The 16713-nt window shown below is 57.7% G+C and overlaps 2 protein-coding genes across 16 annotated transcripts in view; both read left to right on the top strand.

Moving 5' to 3' along the window:
* Positions 1-2084, top strand: part of AP3B2 (adaptor related protein complex 3 subunit beta 2) — a 40244-nt gene extending 38160 nt beyond the window's left edge. For all 11 annotated transcript variants that reach the window (XM_075897512.1, XM_075897510.1, XM_075897513.1 and 8 more), the window contains 2 exons: positions 940-1078; positions 1543-2084. In XM_075897512.1, the coding sequence (XP_075753627.1) occupies positions 940-1078; positions 1543-1693 (290 nt within the window). In that variant the 3' untranslated portion in view covers positions 1694-2084. The remainder of the gene's footprint in view (positions 1-939; positions 1079-1542) is intronic.
* Positions 2085-11604: 9520 nt separating this feature from the next.
* Positions 11605-16713, top strand: part of CPEB1 (cytoplasmic polyadenylation element binding protein 1) — a 53906-nt gene continuing 48797 nt past the window's right edge. For 3 of the 5 annotated variants that reach the window (XM_075897502.1, XM_075897500.1, XM_075897498.1), the window contains exon 1: positions 11605-11733. In XM_075897502.1, coding sequence (XP_075753617.1) covers positions 11719-11733 — 15 coding nt within the window. In that variant the 5' untranslated portion in view covers positions 11605-11718. Of the gene's footprint in view, positions 11734-11913; positions 12047-16713 lie in introns of those variants that run through there. The other 2 variants (XM_075897499.1, XM_075897501.1) reach the window with 2 other exon arrangements.

Genomic DNA, 16713 nt, shown 5'->3' with positions numbered 1-16713 from the left:
GCCTCTCTGCGAGGGTTCCCGCTGTGGCTGGGAAGTCCGGCGCCAGCAGGGTTGGGGCCAGAGAGCCAGCCACGCCCTGCCCAAGCCGGCACGGCCGTCAGGGGCGCTGGGCCTGCAGGCGAGCGGTGCCAGGCGAGTCCTGCCTCCACGTGCTTAGGGCCCGATCCTGCCACAGGCCCTGCTGGGGGAAGGGGTCTCCTGTGCCCCATCTCCCCCCCATCAGTGCATATTCCAGGTCCCATCCCCCGCCACCCTGCTGTTCTGTTCAGGAGCAGGCGGACTGGTCTCAGACTGCCTCGAACCTCCCGGCTTGGGGGGCGCTCCCCGGCCCTCGGTGGCCCTGCGGGCTCTGTGTGCTAGAAACCAGCTGGAGCAGCAGGCCATGCCCTTAGGCCTGGCGCATCCGGCTAGCTCACCCTGGCCCCTCCTCCTGTAAGAGGAGCGAGAGGAGCGTGGGGCTGGCGCCCCTTGGCCCTGCTCGGCTGGCGCGGCCGGCTTCCCGGCCGACACCGGGCCGTGTCTCCGCCCGACCCACCGGCCTCGCAGGAGAACCTGTGGGCTGGGAGAGTCGGGCACGGTCCCTGCGCTGGTTTGTTACCTGCACGCTAGGGTGCCCTGTGGGCTTCACTCAGACCCCTGGGGTAGCCCCCTTTCCCAGGGTTCAGGTGCGATCTTCCCTGGCTCTGCAGGGCCTTTGCCCAGGGACGGAGCCTTGACCTCTTGTTATTAACCGTTATGAAAATGGCTGCGCCCGGCCAGGCAAACCAGCTGTGTGGTGGCTGGGCCAGATGAGCTAGGGCTCCCGTGGGGGGGGATTGGCGGGAGCTGAGCTCTGGCAGCTGCATTTAGACCTGTCCTTGAGCCCGGGGAAGCCAGAGGGGCAGCTCCGGCCGGCCGGTTGCGGAGCTGCCCCCGGCTGAGCCCCCATCCCCTTGCCAGGTAAGCTGACAGGAATGAGCGAGATCACGGAGAAGCTGACGCTGCCGGACCAGTGCCAGAGCGACCAGGCCATCGTCCAACGAGTGATGGTGGCGGCCAATGTCAGCCGCGTGCCCTGCGGCGCGGACCACGTGTACAGGTGGGGGATCCCGTTCACACCCGCCAAGCCGGCCTGCTGGAGCAGAAAGGAGCAGAGCAGGAGACAGCCCCACGCCGAGGGGCTGGGTTACAGCTGGAGCCCCCGCTGGGCTGCCTGGGGCTGGAGCCCCTGTTGCCCCATTGGGAATGGGGCAGGTGCCCCATGGGGAGCTGCCAGCTCCTGGGCGAGGGTGGTAGCAGGCGGCCCTGTCTGAGTGGCCGTAACGCCGGCAGGCCGCCAGCGGCAGCCCCTTGTCTGGGCCAGGATCGCAGGCGGCTGCCCGGAGGTGTGCGAGGCTGGCAGCTCGGTGCCTGGCCACCCCTGGCGGGGGGGGCGGAGCAGCCACCAGCCAGACGACTGCCCCTTCTGGCAGAGCACTGGATGGCTGGCGCGGCAGCCCGGGGGATGGGCACAGCCGGGCATCGCTCTAGGACGGCGCCCTGACCCCCCTCTTCCCCGGGCAGGTTCGCGGCCAAGACCGTGACCAGCGGGAGCCTCGTCCTCATCACCCTGGAGCGGAAGGACGGCGCCAGGGCCCAGCTGACTGTCAACAGCGAGAAGATGGTGATTGGCACCATGCTGGTGCAGGACGTTGTCCAGGCCTTGGCACCGTGACCCCCCCCCACAGCCTGCGCCCAGCACCCTGCCCATCCCCCCGTTTTCCACGTCTCGGCTCCCTCGCCATTGGCTGGCAGCCATGATAGACAGGCCTGCTCCTCCCGCCCCTTTCCACAGGGACAGGGCGCCCTCTGCTGGCCTTAGCACCTGGTGCGCAGCCCATGCCCTGGCGGGTTTTGCTGCCCCCGGGCCTGGCTGCGTTCCTGGGAGGGGGAAGCACAGGCAAAGGCCGTGGAGCTGGGGGGCTCCCGGGGCAGCAGGCGCTGGAGGGCGAGCCCAGCTGGCGCCCTGGCGCTGTGGCCCCCGCGCTGTGACGTCGCTCTGTGCCGGTCTTGCTGTCGCTCTATTTATTATCGCCAGGACCCTCAATACAGCCCCTTGGAAACTGCCCTGCTCCCGGCTCTGCCTTGTGGGGGGACAGGGGTGCAGCTCCCAGCCCCCGAGATACTGCGCCGGCGCCTTCCCCCTCCGGCCCAGCTCGCCCTGTGCTGCCAGCCCCAGGTGAGGTCTCGGGGGGCGAGGCGGTCACCTCTCCACACCGCTTTCCTCGGGAGCAAGGGGGCTGACACAGAGGTCCCCCGCTGCGAGGTCCAACGCCGCGGAGACTCCCCGGAACTACCCTGCTGCTTGGAGCGTTTTAGCTCAGGAGGGGAGGGGAAGCCCAGATTGCTCCCTGCCCTGCGTGCGTGAGGTCAGCCCCCCCAGGAAGGGGGCAGGCACCCCTAGATCAGTGCTCCCCACGGGCCGGCTCCTGAAATAGCAGCAGCTTTGGGGGGCAGTGTTAGCCCCTGGCCAGAAGGAGGCGCTAAAGCCCACACTGGGGCAAGGGTTCGCTGTTGCTTTCTGCTCGCACAAAACCAACCGGCCTTGCCCTGCTCTGGCCCGGCCCAGCCCTGCAAGCCCCTGCCTGGCCCCACCCCGAATCCAGGTCTCCATGCTCTCACGCCCCCGGCGCGCTCTCCACACGGAGCCCCAAGGCCGCCTGTTGCTGCTGCCCACCCGCAGGGTTGCCGGTGTCTGCGGTTTCCTGCCCCTCGTACACTCGGTGCACAGCCCATGCCCTAGCGGGTTTTGCTGCCCCTAGGCCTGGCTGCCCCTAAGCCAGGGCCCGTGCAGCAAGGAGCACGCTGATTGCACCAGATCACCGAGGCAAGCCGCACGCCCTCTGCAGCCGGTCCCAGCGCGGCGCCGGTTCAGCCGGCACCCCCCATTCTGGGTGCACAAGCGCCGAGAGCACAGCCGGGAGAGAGTGGTCCGGGAGACCACCCAGCAGGCTGGGTCACAGGGCTGGGCCTGGGAGGGGTGCAGGCTCTGGGGTGGGGCCCAAAGTGAGGAGGTCAGGCTGAAGGAGGGTCTGGGATGCAGGAGGGGGCTCCAGGCTCAAGCCGAGGAGTTTGGGGTGTGGGAGGGGACTCTAGGCTGAGGCAGGGGGCTTGAGCGTGGGAGGGGGCACAGGCTCTGGACTGGGGGGGTGCAGGTTTTGGGATGGAGCCAGAAATGAGGCTCCGGGCTGGGGCAGAGGATTAGGGAATGGGGGGTGCAGAATCAGTGGTGGGGCTGAGGATGAGGGATTTGGGGGGCAGGAGGGGGCTCCAGGCTGGGACAGAGGATTGGGGGGGTGCAGACTCAGTGGTGGGGCTGAGGATGAGGGGCTTGGGGGGCAGGAGGGGGCTTCGAGCTAGGCCCAAGGGGTTCAGAGGGCAGGAGCAGGATCAGCCGTGTGGCCAGACAGCGCTGGGCACGGCCCCAAGCCCCCTCTGCAGACACCGCGCCCATTGGCCACGGCTCCCAGCCAATCGGAACTGCAGAGCTGGTGCTTGGCGTGGGGACGCTGCAGAACCCCGTGGCCGCCCTGAGTTCTCTCCAAACAGGGGCCGACCCTGCTCCTGCAAAATGCCCCAAGCCCTGAGCAGGCACAGCCCGGGGAGCACAGCCGCTCCTGTTCTCTCGTGACGGGGGTGGGGCTCTGTGCTGTGCGGTGAGCCGTGGGCAGCCCTGGGGGACCCGGTGGGCGCGGGGGGGAAGGGCCGTTCCTGCGCTGCCAGCTCTTGGGGTAAGGCTCCCGGACGAACCGAGCCCAAACGCTGCACCGTGACCTTGGCCCGCACGGTTCCGGGCTCAGCGGCAGAGGTCGACCCCCCCTTTGGTTGCCTCTGGGCATTTGAACATGGGCAGGTTGCCCCTCTGGGCCAGGTTGGTTTCCAGGAGGAGGCAGGATCCTGGCTCCGAATCCCCCGCCTGCCGCTGCAGCACTCTGCCCAAAAAGGCCGGGTCCCGCTTCCTCTCCAGCTCTGTCTTCGCTGCAGACTTCACGGGGGCTCGGAGCCAGGTTTTAGACCAACCCCATCCCGGCCACACACAAAGGCCCTTGAACCGGGGCTCGTGGGCTGGCCCAGGGCGCGTCTGGCCAGGCACATGCCTTGGGGAGATGCCCCCAAACCACCTCCTGGCCAAGAGCATCCCCAGGCGGCCGGAGGAAAGGCACACGAAGAACTACAAACCCCCCAGCCGCAAGGGCAAGGGGCGGGGGGATGTTCGCAGGCCAGGGAGGCCTTGGCCCTGGTGGGGGGCGTGCACCAGGAATGGGCATCAGAGGCAGAGCCACAGCTGGGTTGGCTCAAAAGCAAACACCCCGCCCCACCTTTGCCCCGCCCCTTCCTCCCCCCACCCCCACCCCACCTGTGTCGCAAGCAGAATGGAAACCAGCTGGGGTCCAACGGGTTCCACTAGGGCGGAGCTCAGTCAAACAGGGACACGGCTCAGCAGGGCTCCCCAACTTCCGGGGGCCCGTCACGTGGCACGTGGCCCCCTGGCTCTCTTGGTTCATAGCACACCGAGGCAGCTCCGCTGTTCCCAGGCTTTGCATCCTAGCACAGTATCCTGTTTCCATTCCCCCGGCTTTTTTTCCCTACTCCTGGCTGATGAGGCTTGAGACGTTTTTGTGCCAAAGAAACTTAGGTGAGGTCAGGCAAACTTCCCACGCCTCTCCCGCCTGCTCTGCCCGGTGCTTTGCCATCAGCCACCGGGCCAGGGAATCGCGCCTGCGCAGAATTTGGCTCCTCGTGCAACGTGCGCCCGCCGGAGATTAACACCTGTGCTGCTGCTGCCTGAAACAGCGCTAGGCCCATCGCGGGAAACAGGCCCTTGGACTGGTGGCCTCCTCAAGAGGCTCGTCTCTGGTTGTTTTTAAATAAATCCCAGGCCCGTACGCAGGCGTTTGGGGAGGCGAGGGAGTGGGGTGCTTTTCTTGGACCGCAAGGCTGTGAATGCACCCCCATGATACCCCAGGTAAGCGGGGAAGTCAGCACCAGCCTTCCCCTGGCTGGCTGGAGCAGGCTTGCATCGGGGGGGGTGCTTTTGCATCCTGCACACCCCCCTGCGCATGGGCCTGAATCTGTGGGCTGCGGAGGTGGGCGTGGCCCCAGGACGAGGGGGCAGGAGCAGTGGGAGGAGCCAGCTGTACAACCGTTCTCCCATTGGGGCGGCCGAGGGATGGAGCCACACTGGACGACAGCTGGCCCCATGGAACACGATGTTCTCAGCGCGTAGGAGGCCCCACAGCGAAGGGTCCCCGAAGGCCGTGGACAGACAGATACCGCCGCTAGGTAGCGACTCTCAGCCTTGGCATATCCTCCCGCTCGTTTCCTATCCCCCGCCCAGCACTGTACCACACAGAGCCAGGGCACCCTGGCGACTAGCTCACAGGTTTTCTCTTCAGGCGACCCGGTGCTGTCTCCAGCTGTTAGCCTCTTCGAGGCCGAGGACAAGTCCATGCTTCACTCTGTGCCTCAGTTTCCCCATCTGTTCAATTAAAATATCCAGGGGGAGCTATGAGGTGCAGGTGCCAGCACTGGGCTGCACGGTAACAGTGACTGTGACTGTACGAAACGCCCAGCACCACAGCCGCAGAGACGCTCAGACCGCAGGCATGGCTGTGGTCGCGTTAGACCCACACCTACCCACACACTGGCCCGTGAGCCAGGGTTGCTTTGGCCACCGGGGGACACTGTGGCCGGATGACAGCTGCACAGCAGGGCCCTGGGCAGGTAGCAGCCAACGCTGCCACTGCTGAGGGGTTTCCGCTCACGCCTGGACTGCACGCGACGGCAGCAGCTCGCAGCCCCAGGAGGCCTGCACGAGCACAGTGCTGACGGGGGGAGGTTTGCAGGGTGACATATGGTCCCTGTGTTTTGATGGCAGCCGTGCTCATGGTGCCCTGCCTTTCCGGAGCCACTCCATGCTGCTGCTCTGGGGAGCTGCCTCCCCCCAGGGACTCCGGCGGCTGGGCCCGTGCTCGAGTGGCCTCGTTAGCGGGACCCGTGGTGAGACTTCTCCCCGCACTGCTCGTGCCTCCCAGGAGCTGTTGACATGGCAGCCGACAGGCTGTGCCCCCGAAGAGCCTCTGGCTAGTGCCAGGGAAGGCTGGGCTGGCTCCCAGGCCGCGGTGCCTGAGGCACGGACAGCTCCTGGCTACCGTGAAGAGAAACATTCACATCTGCAACCCGCCGTAGGAGAACTAGTCTCGTCCAGGCGACTGCTGGGTCCCTGGGTTTCCCCTGCAGCCTTCCGTGCGGGGAAAGGAGCAGCCCTTCCTGCTCCCCCTCTGCTTCGCCTTGAAATCCCTGGACCCGCTCCGGTTTGCGAGCTGGGAAACCGGCGATTCCAGGCCTAGCGGCTGCAGACCAAGCCAACTGTGACGATGGGCCCTGCCTGCGTTCACCCCCCTACTTCGGAGCATTAGCAAATGCACAAAGGGAGTTAACGTAAATGGGAAACGTAAACAGCCCTAGGTTTGGAGACGGGGGGATTCTCTCCAGGGCCGCTTTGGGACCAAGCGCATCTTTTCCACTCCCCCCTGCCCTCCCCATCACAGTCAGCAGCCTAGTGCCTGCCCACAGGAGCAAGGCAAGTCCCTTTGCAGCTTGGCTGCACTCGCTGGGCCTTGTAATCACTAGGGAGAGGGCTCCGAGGTGGAGATTCCAAGGTCAGAAGGGCCACTGCGAGCTCTTCGACTGACCTCCTGGGTAGCACTGGCCAGAGACCAGCCCTGGAATATTCCCTGTTTGAACTGCAGCAGATCTTACAGACAGACCTCCAGGCCGCGTGTGCGATTTGCCCGTGACGGAGACTCCATCTAACCGGGGATAAATTGTTCCAATGCGGAATGACCCTCGCTGGTAACAATGCACACCCCTGAGGCTTACTTCCAGCCTCCATCTGTCCTGCTCCAACTTCCAGCCTTGGAGCTTGTTAGGCCTTTGCATGGCCAACAAGCCCATTCGTAAACAGCTGTTCCCCACCTGGGTACTTAGAGACTGTGATCAAGTCACCCCATAACTGCCCTTGTGTTAAGCTCAATAGGCTGCGCTGCTGGAGTGGTGGGTGAAGAGCAGGTTTTTCCAACCCCTAATCTTTCTCATGGCTCTTCTTTGGACCCTCTCCAATTATTCAGCCTCCTTGAATCGTGGGCACAGGATTCCAGCTCCTGTCACACCAGGGCCAAACCCAAAAGTAAAATAACCTCTCCGCCCCAATGCAAATTTCCCATGTATGCCCCCAAGGATCACCCTTTAGGCTGGCAGCTCATGTTGACCTGGAAATCTTTTTCAGAGTCGTTGCTTCCTAGAATAGAATCTCCCAGCTGGTAAGCGTGGGCGCCGACTTATTTTTGTTCCTAGATGGATACCTTTATGATTGTGTCTCTTAAAATGCACATTGTTTGCTTGCCTACCCTTGTGATCCAGCTCTCTGCCCTCTGTGTTATCGACCAGGCCCGGACAGCAAATGGTATTAGGGATGATTTAATCATAGAATCACGGAACACTAGAACTGGAAGGGACCTTGAGAGGTCATCGAGTCCAGTCCCCTGCCCTCATGGCAGGACCCAGCACTGTCTAGACCACCCCTGACAGGTGTCTGTCTAAGCTGCTCTTAAATATCTCCAGCAATGGAGATTCCAGAACTTCCCCTGGGCAATTTATTCCAGTGTTTGACCACCCTGACAGGTAGGAAGTTTTTCCTAATGTCCAGTCTAAACCTCCCTGGCTGCAGTTTAAGCCCATTGCTTCTTGTCCTGTCCTCAGAGGCCAAGGAGAACAATTTGTCTCCCTCTTCCTTGAGACACCCTTTTAGATACTTGAAAACCACTATCATGTCTCCTCTCAGTCTTCTCCTTTCCAAACTAAACAAGCCCGATTCTTTCAATCTTTAGTCTTTCCTTCATAGCTCATGTTCTCTAAACCTTTCATCATTCTTGCTGAAACAAAATACAGGACGATATAGCACTTTAAAGACTAACAAGATGGTTTATTAGATGATGAGCTTTCGTGGGCCAGACCCACTTCCTCAGATCAAATTGTGGAAGAAAACTGGCACAACCATATATACCAAAGAGATACAATAAAAAAATGTGACCACATATAAAATTGACAAATCAGATTTTAGAACAGAGGGGGGGTGAGGGAGTCCTGTCTTTTGTTTCAGCAAGACCCGACTAACATGGCTACATCTCTATTACTTTTCATCATTCTTGTTGCTTTTCTCTGGACTTTCTCCTAGGCTATGGCTACACTGGCGCGATCTTGTGCCAGAGATATGCAAATGAGGCTGTGTGGAATATCACCAAGCCTCATTTGCATACCTAATGCGCCACTATTTTTGCAGAAGAGGCTCTTGCACTAGAAGGCTCTGTCTACACTGCCCCTTCTTGTGCAAGAAAAACCCTCTTGCGCAATGCCGCTACATTGATTATTTTCAGGAATAACGGCATTGCGCAAGAGGGTTTTTCTTGTGCAAGAAGGGGCAGTGTAGACAGCTCCTTCTGGCGCAAGAGCCTCTTCTGCAAAAATGGCAGCTCATTAGGTATGCAAATGAGGCTCAGCAATATTCCACGCTTAGCCTCATTTTCATACTTCCAGCGCAACAACCCGCCAGTGTAGACATAGCCCTAATGTTTTCTTCCAGGTCATTAACAAAAGTATTAAATAGTGTAGGGCCAAGAACCAATCCCCACTAGAAACTCCTTTGCTCCATGACGACTCCCTGTGTGTAGTTCCATTATGACACCTGGCCATTAGCCCCATTTTAATCCATGGCTGTGTGCCATGTCCATGCTGTATCATTTTCTAGTTTTAATCATCAAAATGTTGTGCAGTACACAGACAAATGCCTTACCGGAGTCTCATCACAACACGACACCCTTCTCAAATTTGTCATCTCTAAAAAATATCAAGTTAGTTTGACAAGTTCTATGTCCATAAGCCATGTTTATTGGCATTAATCGTATTATCCGCCTTTAATTCTTTGAGTCATGTATTAACTGGTTCATTATCTTCCCCATGAGCAGCCAATATTATCTAGTGTGTCCCATTTACCCTGTTAAATATTGGCACGACATTCCCTTTCTTCCAAAAGCCATGATAAGGGCACGGCTGCTGAGCCAGCTCTTTTAAAACTCTTGGCTGCCTGTTATCCAGATGACCTGATTTAAAATGTCCAGTTTTGGTAGCGGCGGTTTAACATCTCCTGTGTTACTACTCCAGTGGAAAGTGTCAGCATAATCTGGCCTCTGCCATTTGATACTGAGTAGAAATATTATTGATCACTTCTGCCTTGCTGCATTATTATTGATAACTCCCCCTTTCCAGCCAGTAATCTGTGCTAGGAATCCCTTTTGTTCCTGAGAACTTTAAAATCCCCTTTTTATTGCCCTTGCTGGGCACAGATTTCTCCTTTGAGCCAGTCTGTGCCAGTGTGGCATACATTCTGATGAAGCCTTCAGTTCTTGCTTTCCAGCATCTATGTCTCCATTACCTTCTCTCTTCCTCCCCACCCCACACTCCAGCTGATCAGGGTGCAGAGAGCACCTTGAAAACCTGAACCAAGTGAAACTGATGCCTTGAAATCTGCCTAGGGGACAAATCCAGCTCAGAGCTGTGAAGTGCCTTTGGGTCCCTGTGGGCTAGCACCCCTCCCCCCCTAGACACCGAATGTCACCATTGTTGACTACTTCACCAATGGCAAAGGCATGGCAGAAAGGCGAGGAAGGTTGATAACATGAAGATCTGCTTAATCTCCTGTGCATGTCATCTCTGCCACCCTGGGGAAATCAAGGGCAAGAAGCCCAGTGGGATGCGTGGTATCTGCCCAAGACGGGTGTGGGGTCCCGGTGAGGAAGAGCAGAGTGCATGGAGACCAGAGAGCCTGCAGGCAAAACTGTAATTTGAGCATCTGCACAAACTACATGGGCACCATCTCAGGGGCAGAGCTTATTTCAGGGGCAGAGCTTGGAAAGGCACCTCAATTGGCCCGACTGTACCATTCTCCTGACAGACAGGTCTGGCTCATCCTAAGAATGTTTTCCTAAATTGGCTAGCGGCTGTAGCAAAACTAGGAGGACTAGTGTGCCAATGGCCTTTTCAGCCTCATGTTCCACAGCTCTGCACCTGGGCCTATTGAATGCCTGCCTATGCTGTTCTTGATATTGCTACCACCTGCGTTAGCAGCCCGGGGACACTTTAAAGCAGCCACTGTCCTTACAATCGGAATGGCTTGTATCAGGCATCTCCATTTGGCCCAGACAGACACAAATATTTCCATCACACCAGACAAGAATAATCAGTTAATTAACACAGCCAATGCACAAACACACCAGAGCACGGTCTTATAACCTGGGCTCTCTCCTCCTGCAGAGTTATGAAGGCTGTGCCAGATTCTCAGCTGCTGTGAATTAGCATTAGCTCCAGTGATGTCGATTCCAGCTGAGATCCAGATCCTCGGAGTAATTTGATGCACGATTACCCCCAATGGGCTTGTTCAGCTACTTTTGTGCGTCAGGCCAGGGGGAGGGGAGAGAGAGAGAAGTCAATGCTTGCAGAGAGACACAGGCTGGGTTTTGAACACTGAACAGGTCATTTTCCCTGAAACTTAAAAATAGGTCTACAGGACACCCCCCTGTTGGAACACCTACATCGCTCAGCCATGTGAAACCCCCCCTGTCCTGCCAGCCCTGAGCAGCAGTTTTACTGACTCCACCGGTGTAGCAGTGCTACCTGCACATGACGACTGCTGCCACCCACGGTTGCGACTGATTCTGTGGACTGAAGCTCTCCCATTGCACAACAGCAGCTCACTAAAGTGCTACAGACACACATGAAAAAACCAGCCCTGTAGTCACTGAGGGCTGAGTCCGGCTTGGGGGCCTCTGGCCCCTGTCCGCTCAGTGCTGCTAAAGAGAAGAGCAGCTCCCTGCAATGAGGCTGGAGGGCTGTTGTCAAAACGGCCCGTGGCCTGAAAACCACGTGTGGATTTCTAAGGGCAGCATGCACATTGCCAGCAGCCAGTGCCTCGCTCAGCCATGCATCTGGCTGCTCCCATAGCCCAACCCCAGGGGGACTGGATCAGAGAAGGTCATGCTTGGAGACACGTGCCCAGCTCTAACCACTAGACCCCACTCCCCACCTGCAGGGGAGGGGGGACAAGCACAGAGCTGGCCTCCCCCACTCTAACCACTACACCCCCCTCCCGCAGGGGAAGGCAGCAAGCACAGAACCCAGGCCTCATTACTCTAACCACTAGACCCCACTCCCCACCTGCAGGGGGGCCAAGCACAGACCTAGGCTCCCCCCTCACTCTAACCACTAGACCCTCCCCCCTCCCGCAGGGGGAGGCAGCAAGCACAGAACCCAGGCCTCATTACTCTAACCACTAGACCCCACTCCCCACCTGGGGGGGGGGGGGGGGGGGGGGGGGGGGGGGGGGCGCGAGCACCAGCCCCTCGTGCCGGGCCAGGCGCCGCGCAGCAGCCCGAGCACGCGGCGCGCCCTTTAACAGCCTTAGGGAGCGTCTGCAAAGAGCGCGGGGCCGGGAGGGCGCAGCGGGCGCGGCGGGGTGGGCGGGGCGGCCGGCCCCGCCCTTTGGCGACGCCCCCTGGCCCCGGGCGGCGGGCGGCTATAAAAGCCTGCGGGGCGCCGCGCCGCCCGTTGCTGCTGGTGCGAGCCCGACCCGCTGCGCCCACCGGCCCCATGGCCTTCCCCCTGGTGAGTGCGCCGGGCGGGGCGGGGCCGGCGGCACGTGTCGGGCGCTGCGGGACCGCGTGCTGGCCCGGGCGGGGGCGGGGCGCGAGGCGCCTCGTGACGGGGGGGGCGCTGCCGGACCCGCCGCGCGGGGCTCGCGCTCGGCCGCGCGCCTCCCTCCGACCCCCCCCTCGCGCGCGGCCGGCAGGTGCTGGCGGGCGGGGCCGCGGGACGCTCGGCCCCTTTCAGGCGGGTCCCCGCAGCGCCCGCCGGCCGGGCCGCCCCTCACGCGGCTTCGCACGTTCCCGAGCCGCCGGCTCCGCGCCCCGGCCGCCAGGTGAGGGGGGGCCCCGGCGAGCGTCCGGGCTGCTGCCCTGAGGCGGGGGGGGGGCAGCGCGTGTCGGTCCCGCCCTGGCCCCGGGGTGGGCGGGCCCCCCCTTGGCACAGCCCCCCCTTTCCGCTGGGCCCCCGCGCCAGGCCGCTCTGCATGGCCATTGGGGCAGCTGCCCCGGGGCCCCTAAAGCCGCGTTGCGGGGGGGCCTGGCAGCAGCTCCCCGCCCTGGGCCCCTGCACGTCTGGGTCTTGCTGCCTGGCTCCTGGCTGGGAGGCACTAGCTCAGCCTTGCACTGGTGCGCAGGGTCCCGGTGTCCCGCCTGTGCCCGTGCCAGCGATGGCGTGTGGGGCAGATAGAGGCTGCTCATCTTCCCGGCTCTTGTCTCCAGCACGGAGTTTGTGCAGGTGGGCCAAAAGCAGTTGAAGGCTGAGTTGTGATTGGCTGCTTAACTGGCAGTGGGGTAGGGAAGTGGCTAGGTGGCATGAAAATGTCCCCTACTTGTGACCTTCCTTAGGTGCTGCTTCAGTAAACTGCCCATTTCTGATCCCCACGCTACTGATGAGGCATGAAATGCCTAACAACCTTGAGAATTAAATTATCATTTCGTGTCTGGTTTAACCCCCTCGTTGTGATGAATGGGGCTCTTCAGACCTCTGGTGGCTATTGTTGCAGTCTGCCTGAAGAACTGTGCAGATGTTTCTACAGCTGTTATACTTGCTTTTTGATGCTTTGCTTGCAACCATCACATCTAGCCATGCCCAGCAACAGCTAGGGAGCAGCTTCAGTGATGTGCCAGTGTGCTGTACTGCTGCGAACTGAATCCTAACTTGTCGGCGCTCCTCTGCTTTGGTGAATGGTGCTGCAGAGGAACCACAGGTGTCCGTGATCCCCAGCACTTGTACCTATGCTGCACACAGGAACTTGCCAGCCATTTTTCAGCTACCTGATTGCTGCCTAGTTGTCTGTGGTGATGCAATATAGCACTCTAATTATAGCACTGCTTATTTGTATTAGATAAGGTGGATAACTTAAGGCATTAGATGACACTGGGAGTTTTGTCTGAAGTGGCTGTAATGCCATAATGCAGCGTTTAACAATAGCAGAGGGTGTTATCTTTCCCTAGAGAAGAACACTGAGTTAGTAGTGATAGTCCATAATGGGATGGGTCAGATGCCTGCTGCAGCAGCTGGAGAGACTCTCAGACTAGGACAAATAAATGTCTTTTTACATCCCAACTAGCTACCCTCTCTTGGGGAGGTGGATTGCCTGCCCTATGCCAATAGATGGGTTTAGGCTGGCGCAGCTGTAATGCTTTAGGCGCAAACAAGCCCCTGGCTGTGAAGGAATATCTTCCATTTCTGTAGGAAGTACCAGCACTACGGTGCACAGTGCTGTAGCTGTCCTGCTGTCGTGTCTGCTGGGTAGTTAGGGCTGGAAGCGCTGGAGGGGAGCTTCAGAGGCCTCAACTTGACTTGGTTCCAGTGGGTGTCCGCTCTTAGAACTACTTCCTCTTTGCTACCACCGCTGGGGGCTACCCTACCAAATCAGGCCGATATAGCAGTGTTGCACAGGGGTGTCTTTGAAACTGTCGTCCTTGAGATGTGGTCAAGATGACCTGGTGTAGACCTTGCTGGGCTGAAAAGTGTTCTTCTATCAACCAGTTGCTGCCTCTGAGGGAACTTTAAGGCTGTAATAAGCATCTATGCTGCAGTGAAATAGCTACTACCGTGGCATTTCCTGAGCCAGTGGTTCTCAACTGGGGGTATGCAGAGATCTTTCAGGAGGTAGTTTAATAAAGAGAAATGCAAAGTGCTCCACTTAGGAAGGAACAATCAGTTCCATACATACAAGATGGGAAGCGACAGTTTAGGAAGGAGCATGGCGGAAAGGGATCTAGGGGTCATAGTGGACCACAAGTTGAATATGAGTCAACAGTGTGGTGCTGCTGCAAAAAAAGCAAATATGATTCTAGGTTGTATCAACAGGTGTGTTGTAAGCAAAACTCGTGAAGTCATTCTGCTGCTCTATTCTGCACTAGTTAGGCCTCAGCTGGAGTACTGTGTCCAGTTCTGGGCGCCACATTTCAAGAAAGATGTGGAGAAATTGGAAAGGGTACAGAGAAGAGCGACAAGAATGATTAAAGGTCTAGAGAACATGACCTATGAAGCCAGGCTTCATGAACTGGGCTTGTTTAGTTTGGAAAAAAGAAGATTAAGGGGGGACATGATAGCGGTTTTCAAATATCTAAAAGGGTGTCACAAGGAGGAAGGAGAAAATTTGTTCCTCTTGGTTTCTGAGGACAGGACAAGGAGTAATGGGCTTAAAGTGCAGCAAGGGAGGTTTAAATTGGACATTAGGAAAAAATTCCTAACTGTCAGGGTGGTCAAATATTGGAATAAATTGCCAAGGGAGGTGGTGGAATCTCCCTCTCTGGAGATATTTAAGAACAGGTTAGATAGACATCTGTCAGGGATGGTGTAGACAGAGCTTGGTCCTGCCTTGAGGGCGGGGGGCTAGATTCGATGACCTCTCGAGGTCCCTTCCAGTCCTATGATTCTATTAAATGTTTAGCTATATGCCTCATTTTACCTCAGGCTACATAAAAAGCATGGGCAAGGTAAGTGCAAACTTGAATTTCATACAGCCAGTGACTTGTTTATATTGATTTGTATGCTGTGATATTTTTGTCTCGCTTTTAAAAGTAAGCAGCTCTTACGTGAGGTGAGACTTGGGGTATACAAGACAAATCAGACTCCTGAAAGGGGACCAATAATTTGGAAAGGTCAAGACACTGCCCTGAGGTATCCTGGCCATGATCTCTCCTGTGGCTGCTTTCAACTTCAGCTTCTTCCTAGATTTCTCTTAAATTAGTAACATTGGACAAATTTGTTTCCTTTTCCTGATCTGTTCTGCTCCTCATCACAACTTACCAAACCTGTTTCCTTGCATCTGGCTCTCTTTGAAGCCACCTAGCACCTCCTTGCACTTCCTTTCAAAGTGGCCTGTAGTCTAAGGGTTCTTCCTTAGGTATCTTAGATACCTGTATCAAGGAAATCCTAGGTCTCAAAAATCCTGAGGAATGTTAAATGCCAATTATTGTAAGTTTCCATCAAACAAAACATGCAGATTTGTTATGCCCAACTAGCTGTGAGGTTGGATTGAACCTGGCTTAGAGGCGGTCTTCCAGAGCTGCTGTGGATAGGCAGTTCTAGTCTCCCCCAATCAGTAATGGTCAGAGGGGTTCAGCATCTTGCTAGCTGTCTACCGTGGCTTCTTGGCTAACAGACAAGATTGAACTGTGCAATAAGTGCATCCTGATGCTGACAGAAGTCTCTTCTGGCCTATCTCTGCTGTCCTAGGAAATGGCATTGAGCACTTGGTTAGAGCAACTGAAAATGGGTGTCAAATGAAAGAGCAAGTTTGTGCTTGGGTGTGAATGTAGAATTTCAAGCCTGCTCAATCCCATAACAGGTATGGGAATTGTTCATAGAGATCAAGGGTGGAGTCTGGTCTTCATGGAATAATTGAACTTGGTTAGTATTTACTATCCTGCTTAACTAGTAGGGAAGTTCCTTCCACTATCCTGCTCTTCAGCCACTTTTTATTGCAGTCCCTTTTCTCTCTCCACCCTCCTGTGTGCCTCTTTGCCCTCTAGTCTGTTGCTGCCTTGCAGCAATTCCCAGTCCTTGGTCTCCAGGGCTTCTGCCCCACCCTTCTCCATTCTAGCTGCTAAGAGGTGAAAGGGGGAACCACCTAGAGGCCATTCTGTGAAGAGAGGGGTGATCAGGAAACAGAGCACTGTGGACAGGTCTGCCCTTCTGCAGCGCAGCTGTGTCTAGGCAGCATTACCTGAAGACTGCCCTAGGCAGGTGCTTGATCAGCCTCCGGCAGAGGTGGCTGGAGAAGCTCTCCTGTGGACAGAGCACTTGCTGCTCGGGGGGGGGGGGGGGGGCTGTGGCTCAGGGCTGTGGACTTGTCATCCCACCAAGCAGTGTAATTCTACAGCTATAGGGCTGCAGTGGACCACGCTTAGGTGACTTAGACATGTTACTGGAGCTGTGGAAATGAGGGATGTAAAATCCTGTCTAATTAACCAGTTAAATGTTAAGTTTAACTGGCAGGGGTGGGCAGCAGGCTCCAGTGGTCCCTGCGCCACAGGCAGGGGCTGCTCCAGAATGGCTGTTTCTGACCCCATGCTGAGCAGCCAGCTCCCAGCTTGCAAGGGCTGGGAGTCTGCCCCACAGGAAGTGGCCTCGTACTTGGCTGCCAGCTCCCAGCCTGCGTGAGCTGGGAGCCGGCAGCCCTGTGGGGCTGGAGCAGCCTCCTGCCTGCTCCCCGGTAACACTAACTGTTACCCATTCACATCCTTAATGGAAACTTTCATGACATTTGAGTGCAGGGGGAGTGAACTGGGTCAGACTGCTGCTTACTGACTCTAACTAGGTTAACAGGGTCAGTATTAATTGCCTGTTGCAGGGCTGGTCACTTGATCGTGCACTTGACTCCCTTCCTTTGGCAAGAATTAACTTGAGACCAGAGCAGCTGAAGCCAGTATGGCTCTTCCTTCTGTCTGTGCACTAGCATGACAATATTGATGCTGTCAGGAATGTGCTGTGCACATCATTCCACAACGTGTATAGCTGTGGCCTTGCTTGCGGGTGCTAACGAGC

This window comes from Pelodiscus sinensis, chromosome 14 (genome assembly GCF_049634645.1).
Source record: "Pelodiscus sinensis isolate JC-2024 chromosome 14, ASM4963464v1, whole genome shotgun sequence".
NCBI lineage: Eukaryota > Metazoa > Chordata > Testudines > Trionychidae > Pelodiscus > Pelodiscus sinensis.
This window is presented reverse-complemented; position numbering and strand designations above follow the sequence as displayed.